We start from the raw sequence: 15,796 nt of genomic DNA, 5'->3' as shown, positions 1-15,796 counted from the left end.
TCGATACCAGAATGTCGTTTGATTTGATTAAAAAATTTTCACGGAATTTCGAACATGACCAGAAATATATAATGCCTTTCGATATTTGATGAACGATAGAAAGATGAAACGAGACGTGTCTGCTCGTGCTTTTTCTTTTCGTTTCCACCCTCTTTCACTCTTATAAACACACACACGCACGCACACACACACACACGCGCGCACGCACACGCTCCTCCCTCTTCTACTCTCGTAATAAATGCTGATTTGGAGGAATCGTTGTCTAATTCTTTCACAGAGGAGTTATTTTCCATTCTTAATCGGCGCTTTTACTCTCAATTTGCTCCGACGCAGTTAACGATACTCTTTCATCGAAACCTCTTCCAAACTTTCAAACAATACGACGCAGCATTAAATCAGCATTGTACGCATAATTTCACCCGATACAACTTTTACATTGCTTCTAAGATAGAAAAGAAAAAAAAAAACAAAGTTTACCAAAAACAAAGATGCGAAAGATATGTTTTTCCTCTTTAACTTTATTTTTTTTCGTTACCTTCCCTAAAGTTTTTTTTTTCCCCCTGAAGTAGTAAATACGTTAGAAATAATTCGACGAATTCGGCGAACGTTTTCGACGTTTAATTTCCGTTAAATTATTATTATCGGCACGCGTTAGAACGCCCGAACAAGGCACACTTATTGCTTTTTATAACATTGCGCCTCGGTAGCGATTAGCGGCTTTCGTATATGCGCTCGTCCATTTTCCGTTACCGTTCGTCTCTCCGATAGTGTAAAACATGTAAAAGATTTAGGAACTCTGAAGATTCGATGTTTCGATACGAATAATCTTGGTTCGCGGATGTGATTTCGGATTTTTTTTTTTTTCTTTCTTTTCCTCCATCATTGCGCCTGAAGGCAAGAGAACGCGAAATGGATCCGAAAATATTAGTGCGCTTTGGCTACGCTATACTCGTTCACGGAACAGAAGATTTGAACGTACTGAGAAAGATGGGATTCGCATAACAACGACGACTCGATCCTAACACGCTTTACTACGTATTCCTTTTGTTCAATCCTCGTCTTTTCGTTATCGCCGTTTTCGTCTTCGTCATCATCCTCGTTGTTAATCCACGTAGTTCTTCGCGCGATCGAGAAAGATCACTTTAGTGTGGTTTTCTTTATTTTTATCCGTCGGAGAGAGATCTATTCTTAACCTAATGCAAATTACGTCCCTAACAGTTTTTAACGAGACGGTCTGGCGGACCGCGAGGATTATCGCGATTTAAAAATAAATTTGAATCGTATTTTGTACATCGAAGAACTTTGTTTCGTTTGAACACGGTTTGAAATCCTAGCACGCGGTATCGATGCGTAAATGCGCACAGATTTACATTCAACGAACGTGTTTTGGTAGCACACGTGTACGTTCGCAGCAGCATCGATCCACGCTAGCATCTACATTCACACTTTCACCACGCGATATACACAACAAGGAACGTGGCAATACCACGCTCGATAGGCACGATTTTTCCAACACCTTCTCTGCTTCCTTCTTTTTCTCACTCTTCGTCCTTTCCCCCAACCTCCTCTTCAACATCTTTAATGAATGTTCGTTTTGTTTGCAAACGCTCGGGCACACAACAAACACATTTACTAACTATATTTCTCGGCAAAAGGACTCGTCTATTCGAATTTATTTAAAGAACTTAATTATCGATAGAGCTAACAGTTAAGTCTTTGGCGTTTGTACCAATGATTTTTTTTTTTTTTATTCGCGATCCGTGTTTTACGACGCTGATCCCCGATTAACGAATCTTTCACAATTCGAACTTTGTATATAACATATGTTCAACCGTCGATTAGGATGCATAATATAAATCTATGTATACGTACTTATTATCTATACACGTATCTTTTTGATAGGCACGCACGCGGTAATATTTCTCGCTCGGTTCCATATTCTTGATGCAACGGCTTACGTGTCTCATGATTTATCGTTTGTTAACGTAGATAACGATTGCTTCCTGTATTTTTTTTTTCTTTTTCGGAAGGAATAACGATCAATGCGCGATTAATGAACTGGTTTAACTGACTGGTAGCGTCGGGTTCGGCAGTACTGTACATTCGTTTCAGGGAGGAAAGAGAGAGAGAGATGCATCGATCGTACGCGAACGCGTCGAAAGGATGAACGAATCTCTACTCGAGCAGTCTTATTCGTCTAACGTAAATGCGAAGATAAACGCAATTAATGCCGTAATTGCTATCGATGCAGTGCATAATGCTGTAATAGTAACAACCGGGGATAAACTAAAAGCGACACGGCGTAACGTATTCGTCGCTTTAGGTACCGTGCGGTCTCAAAATATATGTAGAAGGAAGGCACTCGCAATTGTTAACATTATGCGCTCTAACCGCTAATCTTAGCGACATGGAAGAACAAAATAATAATAGTGATAGTAATAATAATAATTAATAATAATAAAAAAAAAAAACAAACACAGAACGCAACAAAATGCTTTCAATGTTCTTTGGCTAGTTCCTGCCTGACAAAAATATTTATCGTGGAAATGTACACGGAAACTGATTCGAAGTACACACGTTCGTTGCGAATGTTTGTGAATAGCGGGGGGGGGGGAAATATGGCAACATATAAAACTTTTTGAAAGACGTGAGCGATATTTGTAAATTCGCAAGTTCTTTCCGTTTCGTTCCACCTATCGTTCTCCCTTTCTTCCTTCGAATATTAACAAGAGACACGTATCCGCGGTTTAGTAACAAGTTACGAAGATGACGATTTTACCAATATTCCGAACTTACGGTAACACGGTGCGTAGAATTCGACGAATATTTGAAAATTGACATCCGATTTCAACATCTCTCCCCGTTACACTTGGTTTTTTCACTCGTAGTAGAAAATTTTGGCACTTGTTTGGCCGTCGATCTCGTACGGTATCGACAGAAAACACACATAAAAATCAAAAACGAGACAAGACGTCTTGTTGTTGGTCCGGTGGCGCCGTTCTACGCGAAGAATTCGTGCACGAGTAGCGAGTACTCCTCGATATATTTTATTTCATCGAAACCTGTAGCACTTCAGTCTCTTGAATGAATTCCCGGGAACGGTTCTATTCCCTTAAAACTTGTTCTCCGTTTGTAAGAACTTGTGCCATGAAAAACACGATTTAAATACTGAATGTTCAAACTATCTTTGAAAATGTTGAATTACGCACGCGTGCGTACGAAGAAAAAAGTCCACAACATTTCGAGAACATTGTCATATATATATATATATGTTGAGAAAACGTTTGGTTATTTTTAGCCAGTTATCTTTAGTTCTTCGCGTCTCGAGGGGTTCTTTATTTTTTTTTTTTTTTAAATTCTTCTCTTTTGTCAAACCGCGATTCCTGAGTTTTTTTGTCTCGAAAAGCTGAAACAACGATCGCGCGGTGAGAAACGATCGGCTTCGAATTGCGTATGCTTTCCGTTTTGATTCGCGCATTTCGAAATTGCGAGAAAGAGGAACAACGGAGGGAATATTAATATCGTATGAGACTCGAGAATCGTCGCGCCGACAATGCCAAAGCGAAAAAGGATTGTTCTTGTGTGTTTTCCACGGGATAATGGAATTGGAAGCTAAAGAAGGTTGGTGTAAACGAACAACAACACTGCTGCTCTTGTTAAACCGGTACGGCCCCCTCGCGTTCCTTTTCCTGTTGTCGCACGGCAACAGCTGCTTCGACCAGTAAGTAAAGACACTTGAACTTGTCTTTATCCTCTTCGGGTGGCGTCGGCGGCGGCGTCTCATCTGTATGCGGACTATGAGCGTTACGCGTACTGTACACTTCTGTTTCGTGTTGTACGTCGGGGGTTTGTATAAGATGCTGTCTAGGTGCGCTCCAGTACGCGGCTTCGTTTCCCATCGAAGACTCGTCTTCGTCCCTAGAAAAGAAAAGGGACAAAAATTAATTCGATAAGATTTCGATTACCCGTTCCCGCATTATCATCGTGCAAAGACGTAATGCGGAAACGGTGGTCGTGGTAGAGCCGTCGCTAGGCATACCCTCGCCGCGCAGGATGGGCAATCGTTTCTTCGTAAGCACCAAGTTGACCGACGTTTTGCTCAATCTTTGTCTCCGAGTAAGGATAAACTATCACGCTTGGCCACTGAGTCGTCGGACGTTCCTCCTCGCTGTGGGAACTGCTTTCGTAATCGTTTGGACTATCCTCCTCGCTTCTAAAAAAAAGAAACGACAAATAACCAGATACACGACGATAGTTTTTGCATATTTAATCAGAAATAGCAACGAACCGATACATTAATCCAGCAGGATCTTCGTAGTCGTGATCCCTGCTGCGTTTCGGGGCGCTCATACCAGCCAACGAGTCCCAATTCTGATTGGTTCTTGAGCCAAGACTGGACGATTGTTGGTGACTTCCGGCGGGCATCTTCTTACCGCGACGAGATATCGTGTATTGCAGAGGATCGTGGCCCTCCCTTCGAATCATTTCCGGCAAGATTCGTCGTCTGGCGTTTATGAACCAATTGCAAACCTACAACAGGCGCAACCGAAGGTTAGGTACAAATTCTACACGGCAATTAAACGTGTAAAATTAAAATATTAGCGAGGCATCACTAACCTGGAGCACCGTGAGATTTGCTTCCTGACTGAGCGTCAGCTTCTCGCTGTCGCTCGGATAGGCATTGTATCTGTGCTCGTAAAGCCATCGCTTTAGAATTTTCACCGAGTGCTTCGGTAAGTTTCCTCGACGTTTTCTCACGGAATGCTGGCCAGAGTGATGGAGTATTCCAGAGTGGACTTTACCACGTAACGCGTTCGAGTCGTGTTCCGTATCGGAACCGCTTTGGTCGTCGTCCGTGCTGCTCGACGAAGGAAAACGTTCCCTTGCTGGAACAAAAAAACACGAATCGGTTAATCGAGCTTGTAATTTCAGTTCTACCAACTGTCCCGTACTTCTTACGGGTGTAAGAATCCTCCCTCATGTTCCATTAGGTTCTATCGCGACTCAGCGAACACGATTATTTCGCCTTACGAATCAATTATTCGAATCTCACGGTCGAGCGAGGAAATGAAAACAACCTATACGTACTTGAACGTTGACCATTCATTTCTTTTTCTCGTCCTCATTTTCGTCATTCATAACCGATAACGAACGCATCGACGAAACAAGAGTCTCCTACCTGTGTATAAACATTTACCTCCAAAGGAACAAAATAACGTGTGCAAAGAATACAAAATATTATAAATATTAAGGTTCATTTGTCCTAAGCGTTTTAAAGTGATCAGCCAGTGACCACCACGACAGAAAACGTGTGTTCAGTATAATATTTCGTACGTCTGGCCGGCACAACGATATCAAATTTCGTTGAAAGATAATTTTTACAATAATTAACATGTGTTTTATGTACTTGTCAAGAGTATTGTATGATAAAATACGATGAAAACGAATACTCGTTATCGTTCTCTTATCGATAGAGTTGCTCGATCGAAAAATCCTATAATACTTTCTATCCAAGATACTGTTCGACATATTTTTACAAAATCCATAGTCGAAACAATATGTACCTTCGAAGGATTCGCAAGATTCAGTTTTTTTTAGGCATCTGGTTAACATAAAAATGATAGGCGACGGATTGTTGCTACGATCTTTTTCGGGTGTACAAAATAACGATCGAACAGCGACTTTTCTGCTTATTCGTGAAATTATATCTCCGTAGACTAAATCCGCGGGTCCTAGTTCGTTCTGGCGACTAATCTTAGCACTTGAGTTTGTAGTTACGTAAGGTCCAGTAACCCGACAGCACAAAATTAGGATCCAAGCTCCTCGCGGCTAGACGAAAACTATGTGTCACGATGGCGGTGGGCTGCGACGACGAGGGTGGTAGGAACATCGTACAGTAACAAAACTGTACGTAGGCATTATCGACTCGATAGTACGGACACCGGTTAGCTAGCCAAAAGAAAGAGACACGCAGCTACCTTAGTTTGGTCGGTACACGGAACGGCTTCCTCCATTGAGCTAAATATACAACGAGTTGCCAGCGAGTTCACGAATGCACCGTGTGCACTAATAGCGTTCCCTATCCGACAACCAGTCCTCACCTTCTCAGCATCTTAGAAAGCAGAAAAAAAAAACAATCCTGTACGACCACGGATGCAATGCTCGAAAAAAAAAAAGAAGAAAAAAAAAAATGTACATTTGTGTAATCGGACTCTTCACATTCCTCTGCGCCTATCGTCGTAACTCGTCGATCGATTAATCATTGACGCAATTATCGATACAGCTTCGATCTCCATAATGCGAAAATATAGCTTCGACTCGCGAATAACGCGAAAATCATCGAAACGCACGGTATGCAGAGAATTTTGAAATCTTATCGCGCAGCAATTACAGAAGAAAAATAATGAAATCGGCATTAGACGAAGGTGACATAACGTTACATCGTAATCGCACGTTCGGGTGCCACGATTTCGAAAGACTGCGAGAAATGACGTAATACGAAGATCGTAATTGTAATATAATAATTCTACATTCTCAGACTCGTGGTCTGGCTTCTCGAAGGTATTTTTTTTTGTTTTTTTATTTTTTTTTTTTTTTTTTTTCAAAAAACTTATTACTGAAACAGCATCGACGTTATTCCGTGAGCGATTGATCTCACCTAGTAGGATACCTGTCTCTAAAGGTGCACCGACGCAACGACAGTCGGTGACCCGTAACACGATTGGATGTTTTCCAAAAGATCATCGTAGCGCAACGGTACGTTAATTAGCAGTGCCCTCGCCATGTTCGAAAATACTACTATGTATAATACTATCGGGGCTTTTGACTCGATATTATTCACCATTCAACCTCAACCCCTGGCACCGATATTCCACCCCTTCCGATTAATACGTGGTCTTAAAATTTTAATCGTGCACGATAACCTATCCGTCCATTGGAAATCGATGAATCGTCGAATCGAACGGAAAAACTTGACGAAATCGTGTCGATTTTGCTTTTTGAATTTTTCCTAGCCAACGCGCGTACTGTTGAAGAGAAGTTTGAAACCGAAAGATGCCTGTCGGTTAACCTTCGTGACATCTACTCGCGTGCGCATGTCCTGTATATTTTGCATTGAATACACCGATTACGTGCGTTAAACGCAAATACATATGCAACATCCGTATGCCGAGCGTGAATTTTTTAAGTATTATTTATTCCAGTTTACTCGAATTAATAGGAAAAATTTTTAAAGTTACCAACATTTTAACGAGACCGTCGAACGTCGCTACTCCATCTTGTCATCACAGTTTCTGCGTATTCGAGTTTCTTTTCTCTGCGCTGTTTAACTCATTTATATCACAGGTGTATATACATATATATGTATACGCATTATAGCGCTGGCAAGAAAAAAATCTTTTCGAAATATTTGTATTTAAATATATCGAACGAACGAATCGAAAACCAATCGTTGGTTTTAGAGTTGATTGCGCCCCCCTCCGCAAACGAAATTGATAACACTTCGATGATCGAGCGACAAGAAATAATTTTCTTTAAGTTCGGAGAGCACGTGGTAAGTCGATCCCCGACGATTCGGGTTTCCAGTCGAATCATGCCACGGGGTTTACAGCCATGCTTACAAGGAGTCTCTTGACTGTATTGGCACACATGTAGCGGCGCGCGCGTACACGCACACATGCCTGCGCAATAGACTCTCTCTTTCGTTCTTCCTCGTGTTTTCTTGGCTCGTCGCGTTTAGAAAAATCAAGCTCGTAACGCGAGAGGCATACGCCCGAGGCGCGTGTGCGCACCACGTGGTAATTTATCCTTCATCATTTTTCCTCGATTTTAACCGATTCGATGACCTTTTCCTACTTTTTTTTTTTCTTTTCCGTTTTAGAAATCCTCCCCTTTAAACCCGCGTCCTCATACCACGTAACACAAAACTCGTTCCAAGAGGTTGATGTAACCTTCGTCGGATACTTACTTCTGTCGATAAAGAAACATTGGCAAATCGCATTAATGCCCGAGAGAATATATTCGCGAAAACTGTTCGCGATGACAAAAAATAACGATCAGAAGCGACGAAACGCATAATAAGTAAGCAAAGAAAGAGAGACACGTTTGCGTTGCCTCTTATGCTTCGCGAGAGAGAGAAAGAGAGAGAGAGAGAGAGAGACGTTAGGTGGGGGGGAGATGGGCGCCAGTTGCGCAACAGGCACGACTTTCCGTGCCAAGTCTACGCTGACGGTGGACGATTGATCTCAAAATCGATTATTCATTTTTAGCCTTAATGAAAAAGATACTGTTGCATAATTTTCTGTCTAATTTACCATTCAAACGACAACGCGTAAAAACGTTTCGTATATTTTTTCAGATTTTGTGAAATATTGCTCGATAAACGTCACTTTTTTGCCGAGGACATTTTTCATTCGTCGCGTCTACTTTGAAATCGCTATCGTCGGTCTTACCTGTCGCAAACATATTTGTATGCTGAGACGCAGACGAATTGTCGTTAGACGGAGGTATCGTCAACGACGACAATGGCGATACCGTGCGACGACGATCTAAATTTCGCGAACGACGTCGACGATGCTGTTGCTGCCCCTGTTGCAGTTGCTGTTGCTGCTCTGTCTGGCTGTTATTGTTATGCTGCCGATGATGTTTGTGACGATGATGATAGTGATGATGATGATGGTGATGATGATGATGATCGTTGTTCCGATGACGACGACGACGACAATGATATTCTTGCTGCTTCTGTGGATGTCGATGATGTTGACGTTGATCGTGATAATAATGGCTATGATACTGATGATGATATTGCTGTTGTGTACCTGTCAATTTTTCGGTACTGGCTTTTTGTTCCAAATGCATAGCCGCTGGCGGTAGCATGTCATAGAGTTGTATTGGCGAAGAAAGATGCGAGGAGGTTCAACCGTTGCGCGTGTAGTCTCAACCGAGCATCAAAGTCGACGGTCCGGATAACGGATTTCGTTACTTCAAGAAGTTTGGTTGGTATCCAAATTGTTTCCAGTCCTTGTACGTCGCATTTCGACCGATTCGTGACATCGTGTTCACCGTTTCACGACGATAATACGAGATGCCGTTTGCTTCGTATCATTCGGTTCCCTCGTACTCTTCTTTTTTTTCCTTTCTTTATTTATTTTCGTTTCGTAATCGACGGAAATTTAAACGATACGGGAGGACAGATTTTCACTCCGTTTCTTCGATACCATAGCAACGTACGACGTTTTAATAATCGCACGTCCCGCGACCTTACGCGCTACTATTTTCTCTTCTTTTATTGGACAACACCGTGTGGACGTTGACGATCGTAACGAAAACAACATCGATGACGACGAGGTGTCCCGACGCCGTTCCCAGCGCGGTTGCATTTGACGGACTCGCGAGGTAACTTTACGTCCCTCTGCTGCTCTTTGACACTCTCGCCCCTCCTTCCCCCCACCCTGCATACAGTCTTGTTTAAAATTCTAAATACGAACCAACTTTATTATTATTACCCTTTGTTGTACGTTCGAATTTCATCCCCGTTTTACGATTCGGACATTACTCGGTTCGCGATATTTTCTGCGCACGAACTATCCCGGTCGAGCAATAAAGACTCTCTTTCGTTTTATTTTCTTTTCCCCCCCCTTTTCTTTTTCTCACACTTGTATCACTTCTAGCTGTTTCATGATTACCAAAGAGCGACAGGATCAGAGGCAACCGAATAGAATCTCTTGTCATTCGCGTTCAATTTCGAGAACCGACCGAACCCCGTCACACGACGTTCAGAACGCGACTGGGCCAACCATGTTCGGAAGCCGGCTTGACAGAGGCCTGACAAGAAGACGAAGAGACAAACACGAGAACGAGTGCATGTGTTCACGCAGAGGGACGAGGAGAAAGAGAATGAGAGAGAGGGAGAGATATATTTGCGCGCGTGTGTACCCACTTCCCGCTTCTCGGCTAGCCATTGGACTCTCTCCGTCGTAGGCCCTTCCCTTCGCGTCTTTCCCGCCATGCAGACTTCATGATCATACGACGAGACCCGTTGGCCCGTTGTCCTAGTAACGATAGTGTATGCTATCCCCACCACTCTAAAATCTGCTCGTTGGCGGGAAACGCGTTCCGCGGCAGCTGTCTATCCGATCTTTGAGCTCCAAATACATAACACTTCGAGATTTCGAACCTTCAGAATCCAAATCGTGTCTCACAATTTTCTAGAATTTAAAGTAGTCAAAAATTACTCTTTTTCTTAGACATTACAAAACGTCCACTTTCAGGTTGTCGTTTAAAAAAGCTAGTGTCAATATTTCGATTAAACTTTCGTTTTCATAATTCGTAACCAGAATCGATCGCTTAAAAAGTTATTGTATCGCCTTTCTTCTTGAACTTTATCGAGAGGAACGATACTTGGTTGTAAATTATCGCGATAATGCATAGAACGATTCCTATGGCGTATGCTCGTATACGTGAACAAAAAAAGAGGAGAACATTGTAGACGTTTATCGTACGCGTCGGTAAAAAAAATGATACTCGTTCAACACCACCCGAAGACGAGGTGGAGATACGAGAAGCGATAAATGCGAGATAAGGTTAGGAGATAAAGCATGATCTATGATCAGAAAAAGCGTGACCATTTCCAAGGAGCGAGTAGTCGAGACATGGAATGTGCCACTTATAACATCTCGGGGGGGAAATTCAAAGTTGCTTTGCGATTCTTCGAGTTTGGTCTATCAGTGCGGAAATTGACTAATAATTTCCCCGTTTGTATATTGCACGAATCCCAGCCACACGATTACGTAGAATTTGATCAAACGTTTGTGAATATAACGATTTTTTTAAGGTCTCTTGCACAACCATCCAACCTTCCAATTGTTTACTTTTTACCTGTTATTCCGCCCACCGGCGACAGGAATACTCGGGCTTCGTTCCTTTAAGAAGAAATATTCAACTGTACAATCTTCCGTATGTTTATTTTTTTCTCCGACTCGGGAGTTTTGGATAAGGTAAAAGTATATTTTTATCTTATCGACACAACCTACATTTTATGTTCGTTTCGATCAACGATACTCCTAACGCGATAAGACGCTTACCATATTTCTTTCGATTTTTCTTCGTATTTTGCTCGGTCGGTAATAAATGTTCCCCCCATCCGTGACCAGAACTCTGACACTCTACGGTACAAACGCAATTATACAATTATAATTAAAACTTGTTCTATATTCTCCTCTCAGGTGAGTATCATAAAATCAACAATTTTTTAAATATCGAAACAAAGTATCGAAGGCGTTAACCGCGCGACTGCGCAAAAAGGGAGAACGAATTATCATTCGATCGAAAACAAACCTGAAGGCGACAATGTATACAGGGTGTTCGGCCACCCCTGGAAAAAATTGTAATGAGGGATTCTAGAGGCCAAAATAAGATGAAAATCAAGAATACCAATTTGTTGATAGAGGCTTCGTTAAAAAGTTATTAACAATTAAATTCAAAAATTTCAAATTGTTCTAAAAAAATTATTTTCGGTTGCGGGGGTCAATTACAATCATTTTTGGTGAATAGACATACCCCCGAAATCCTACCCACTTTCTAGGAAAAAATTCGAGAAGGTGTGAAATTTTTCGATGGAAAAAAAAATTTCAAATCGTTTTGGAAAAATTATTTTCGGTTACGGTGGTCAATTACAATCATTTTTGGTGAATAGACATACCCCCGAAATCCTACCCACTTTCTAGGAAAAAATTCGAGAAGATGTGAAATTTTTCGACGGAACAAAAAATTTCAAATCGTTTTGGAAAAATTATTTTCGGCTGTGGGGGTCAATTACAATCATTTTTGGTGAATAGATACACCTCCGAAATCCTGTGCATTTTCGAGAAAAAAATTCAGTACTGGCCGGAACTTTAAACGTTAATAACTTTTTAACAAAGCCTCCATCAACAAATTGGTATTCTTGATTTTCGTCTTATTTTGGCCTCTAGAATCCCCCATTAAAATTTTTCCCAGGGGTGACCGAACACCCTGTATATACCTAAATAGTATTTTCTTACAAATTGATCGCGGACGAATGTATAGTAGTCCACGTATACTCATTTCTCCGCCCGATCGGATCCGTCCAATGACTTTTGTTCGACCGCAACTCATAGAAGTCGTTTAGTGAACCGTCTCTAAATGCTTTGCGAGTATTCGTTAGATTCCTTAAACGGTTTAAGCGAATGCTGGATCGTGTGTGTGCAGCCAGTGAACGAATTTGTACCTCTTGTTAGCCATCCACCGCTAACGCAAACCAAGTCGAACCGTCGCCATTTTTTCTATTTTTTTTAAAAAAACCACGATCGTTCGGGGAAACTTAATCATTAATCTCGTCGAACAAACGCGAAAGAAAAAAAAGTAATTTGAACCGTGCTTGAATATTTTCAATTACAGAAGATCTTTGGTTATTATCGAGCTCGATAAGCCTACCAGAGAGATTATCGCCAACCGGCCTACAATCTTTTTTAAACCATCTTCGAATCGTTCTTCCGTTTACGATGCTATCGTAAATGTTTGTTAATTTTGTGGGGAAACGGGGTTCGAACGCATTTGATGCGACTCGTTGTATGAAATATTTCGTGAGCCAACGATCTGGAAATTGAAGAACCGACGAATCGGTTCGGTGAGGCCGCCAGGTCGCCACCTAGAGACCGGCCGGCCGGCCGGCATTCGTCGTCGACGGAATCTTTCGCAGGGGTGTTTCGAGAGCGAAAGACAGCCGTGCTTCGACTCGTCGACACGCAAAGAAACATCGAATTAAGAGGGGAGGAACATTCCTCGTAGGTCAGCGCATAGAACGATTTTAGCTACGGTCTTTGGGCTGCTCGTGCCTCGCGTCGCTTCGCGGCCAACTCGTGTCAAGAATCGTTTAATTTCGGCGAATGTCCATAGGCATTATCCATCGTGGATTTTCATTCCGACGGATTTTGTGCCCGAGGAACCGCGACTCCCCGACGAAACAGCGAAACGTAAAATTTTGTTCGATCCGCAACATCGTACATCCGGTTCCCGCGACGGACAATTTTTACATTTTCCAAGATCGTGTTAACGTTTTACCGGCGTCGCTGGAAATTTGTCTCGCGATGTATTCCACCTACGATAGCCTCTACGATCTCGCGACGTTCAACACCGATAACCTCGAACACTGAATAAATAACCCAAAGAAAGAAAGGGCTAAAGATAACGATGCTACCCAGATAATAGTCGCATCGCTAACGAACTCGTAGCCGAACCAGTTACACGCAATTAGATCGGAGCTGTACACGGAAGTTATGGAAAAGCATCGTAGACGGTGAACGTGTATCGCGATAATGCAACGTACGAAACACTCGAGTTCTGCTGATAAAAATCAATATTTACAGATTATTATTAATTTAATTCACCGACCAGTTATTCTTTTTCTTCGCTGCTAATTAATTGGTATGTCTCGATACATTCGAATCGGAATTAAATTATAATTATTAAGTATTAAATCATGCGCACGTACGCACGCGCATCGTGATTTCAAAATAAAAGACTTTCCTCTCTGCGATCTTTCTCGGCTTTCCGAGCGCGCCAGGCGGTATTTTAGTAGGTCGCGCAGTAGGTCAGATTTATATATAATATTATATATATTTCCGTTGTTAATAAAATTGGAAAACGATAAAATTGATTAGCAATCCGTACGGTTGTAAATCTAGACGGGTGAAATTCAATTCTGACCTACTGTGGATCGGTTCGTCGTGTCGGTCGGTAAAGAGGTGTATCGAAAACTCTCGCAAGCTATCGGGAACAACCGAGCAGCGACGGGGGCACAAGCAACTATGCTATCGGTTACGTAACGAGACGAAGATACGAAGACATAACGCTACGATCATTTTACGGAATACGTTTCGCTTAATGTCTTCACGCATTCTTTCCATCGTTCTATTTTGCACGCTTCCCTGTACACTCTTCGCGACGCTCTTTCGAGTTTGCTGACTATTTATCCTCGTAAATATAATAAACGGAAACAACGCGAATTAATAAACGATGTCGATTTAAAAGGCTAAGAACGACGACAATCGTGGTAAGCCTTCGTTCGTATCGCTCGTCTTTTTTTCCCAACCTAATCGTTTTAATCACCCTTGGTCGTTCCTTTTTCCCCCCCCACTGAATCGATCGCGAAGCATGATGCTAAGAAAATAGAAACAATGCAACTAACTTGTCGTTAGACGTGCATCAACGAATGCTACTATGTCGAACAAGGCCGATGCGTTTGATTTAAAAAATTACAGGCTCGACGTACACGAAGCAAGTAACAAATGTTTAAATAAATTTATTAATTTATAAATTTATTAATAAATTTATTTAAGTAAATTTCAACGATCGTTTCAAGAACTACGAGACGAGCAACTAATAAAATTAAATCGAGCGGACAACTCCGACCTATTTTGAACCAGCAGTCGATGGCATTTTCCAAGTATCGGATATATGTATATGTGCAAGCGCTGGCCAGTCGTAACTTTTTAATCGAGTCAATGAATTAATCTCTATACCGAGAGACAAGTGTTCCAATAATAATCAATATTGCATACTTATATTACTTGTCCCGTTACTAGTAGCACTATTATTACTATTATTAGGCGTGTTACACAATACTCTCGTGTCTTCTTAAACGAGTTTCACTGGCCATTGACCAAAGCTAGATAACGTCGTGTATCGCGACCCATTTACCGAGTTGCTAATCTTGGCCTCTAATCCGAACTTGATTTTCCCCTGTTTATACCAACTGAACATTTTCTCATTCATTCGATGTTCATGGACACCGAAACGTCGTTAAAACGTAACAGTAGATATAGTACAACGTGTATGTACCTTAGACGATTTCGTAAATTATCTTCAATGTCACTTTTTCGCGACTGGTAAGAATTTGTGACGTAACCCAACGGGTGCTTACAAGTAACGCGGTATCGTCTATTTTTTCCTAAACGAGAATGTTTATTCGCGACGTCTACCATGATTTGAAAAGAGAGAAATTAAAACAAAATAAATGATTTCAAACGAAGAACGAAGCACGCATTTGGATGTTTCCGTTAAACTTGCTCCATACCTTTATCTGATCTGTTACGCAAGAGTAACGCCAATAGCATGCTAGTATATTCGGCTTTTATTCGTATCTACGAATGCTTTCGCCGGAAGTACGACGGAAACCATTCATACACGCGAATTAAAAATTTTACGGCTACTTTAAAAATTCTTAGACATCAATCCCGTGCAACGCCGTGCTCCCTACCTTTTAGAAAAGACGTTTAAACACGTCGACTGTCATGCCAATTTTTCATATCTGGATATGTCCTTGACAATTTTCTGTTCGAATCGTAGTGTGGAAAAGTTAGAAACAATCGATAATATAATGTACCTGTTATTTAACGGGTATTAGAATTTCTCTATTGCAAGCAATTATGCAACACGTAAATTTAAAGCGCCGGTCACCGGTGACCACCGTAGCAACCAATGTCTCAATAACGTCAAAAACGTTAAAAACGTCAAAAAAAAGATCGAACGCGTGTCAACGATGTAAAAGAAAAATGAATATTCTTCTTTGCTACGAAACTATTGCACAGCAGTTTAAATTTTATTAATATGAAAATATTAACACTATTCGGATGAATAATTACTTCTGTTCGAACTAAAAATATTAACGGCAATGGTGGAAACAGAATAAGGCTTGAGAGTTTGCATCGTGTGCTTGATTTTGTTGCGTAATTGGTTGACAAGTTGAAAATTCCACCATGCATCGAATATTTCGCGAGAA

General features: G+C 41.4%; 1 protein-coding gene across 1 annotated transcript; it reads right to left on the bottom strand.

Moving 5' to 3' along the window:
* Positions 1 to 1,150: 1,150 nt before the first annotated feature.
* Positions 1,151 to 9,930, bottom strand: LOC122399191 (homeobox protein MOX-2-like). The gene is made up of 5 exons (XM_043399678.1): positions 8,451 to 9,930; positions 4,618 to 4,886; positions 4,289 to 4,530; positions 4,040 to 4,213; positions 1,151 to 3,918 (listed from the first exon to the last, which is right to left on the bottom strand). Exons 1-5 carry the CDS (start codon positions 8,872 to 8,874, stop codon positions 3,657 to 3,659), a joined length of 1,371 nt encoding a protein of 456 aa, XP_043255613.1. The 5' UTR covers positions 8,875 to 9,930; the 3' UTR covers positions 1,151 to 3,656.
* Positions 9,931 to 15,796: the final 5,866 nt, after the last annotated feature.

The sequence above is a fragment of the Colletes gigas genome, unplaced genomic scaffold (genome assembly GCF_013123115.1).
Source record: "Colletes gigas isolate AHSC1104 unplaced genomic scaffold, ASM1312311v1 Colletes_gigas_Sc00012, whole genome shotgun sequence".
Classification (NCBI taxonomy): domain Eukaryota; kingdom Metazoa; phylum Arthropoda; class Insecta; order Hymenoptera; family Colletidae; genus Colletes; species Colletes gigas.
This window is presented reverse-complemented; position numbering and strand designations above follow the sequence as displayed.

What these genes read in the sequence shown, in the direction of transcription:
- LOC122399191 (XM_043399678.1), bottom strand. Translation starts at nt 8,874, where the DNA reads ATGCTACCGCCAGCGGCTATGCATTTGGAACAAAAAGCCAGTACCGAA. An exon ending in CAAATCTCACGGTGCTCCAG is followed by an intron (nt 4,531 to 4,617) that starts GTTAGTGATGCC and finishes CGCCTGTTGTAG; the next exon opens with GTTTGCAATTGGTTCATAAA. An exon ending in GCCCATCCTGCGCGGCGAGG is followed by an intron (nt 3,919 to 4,039) that starts GTATGCCTAGCG and finishes TTTCTTTTCTAG; the next exon opens with GGACGAAGACGAGTCTTCGA.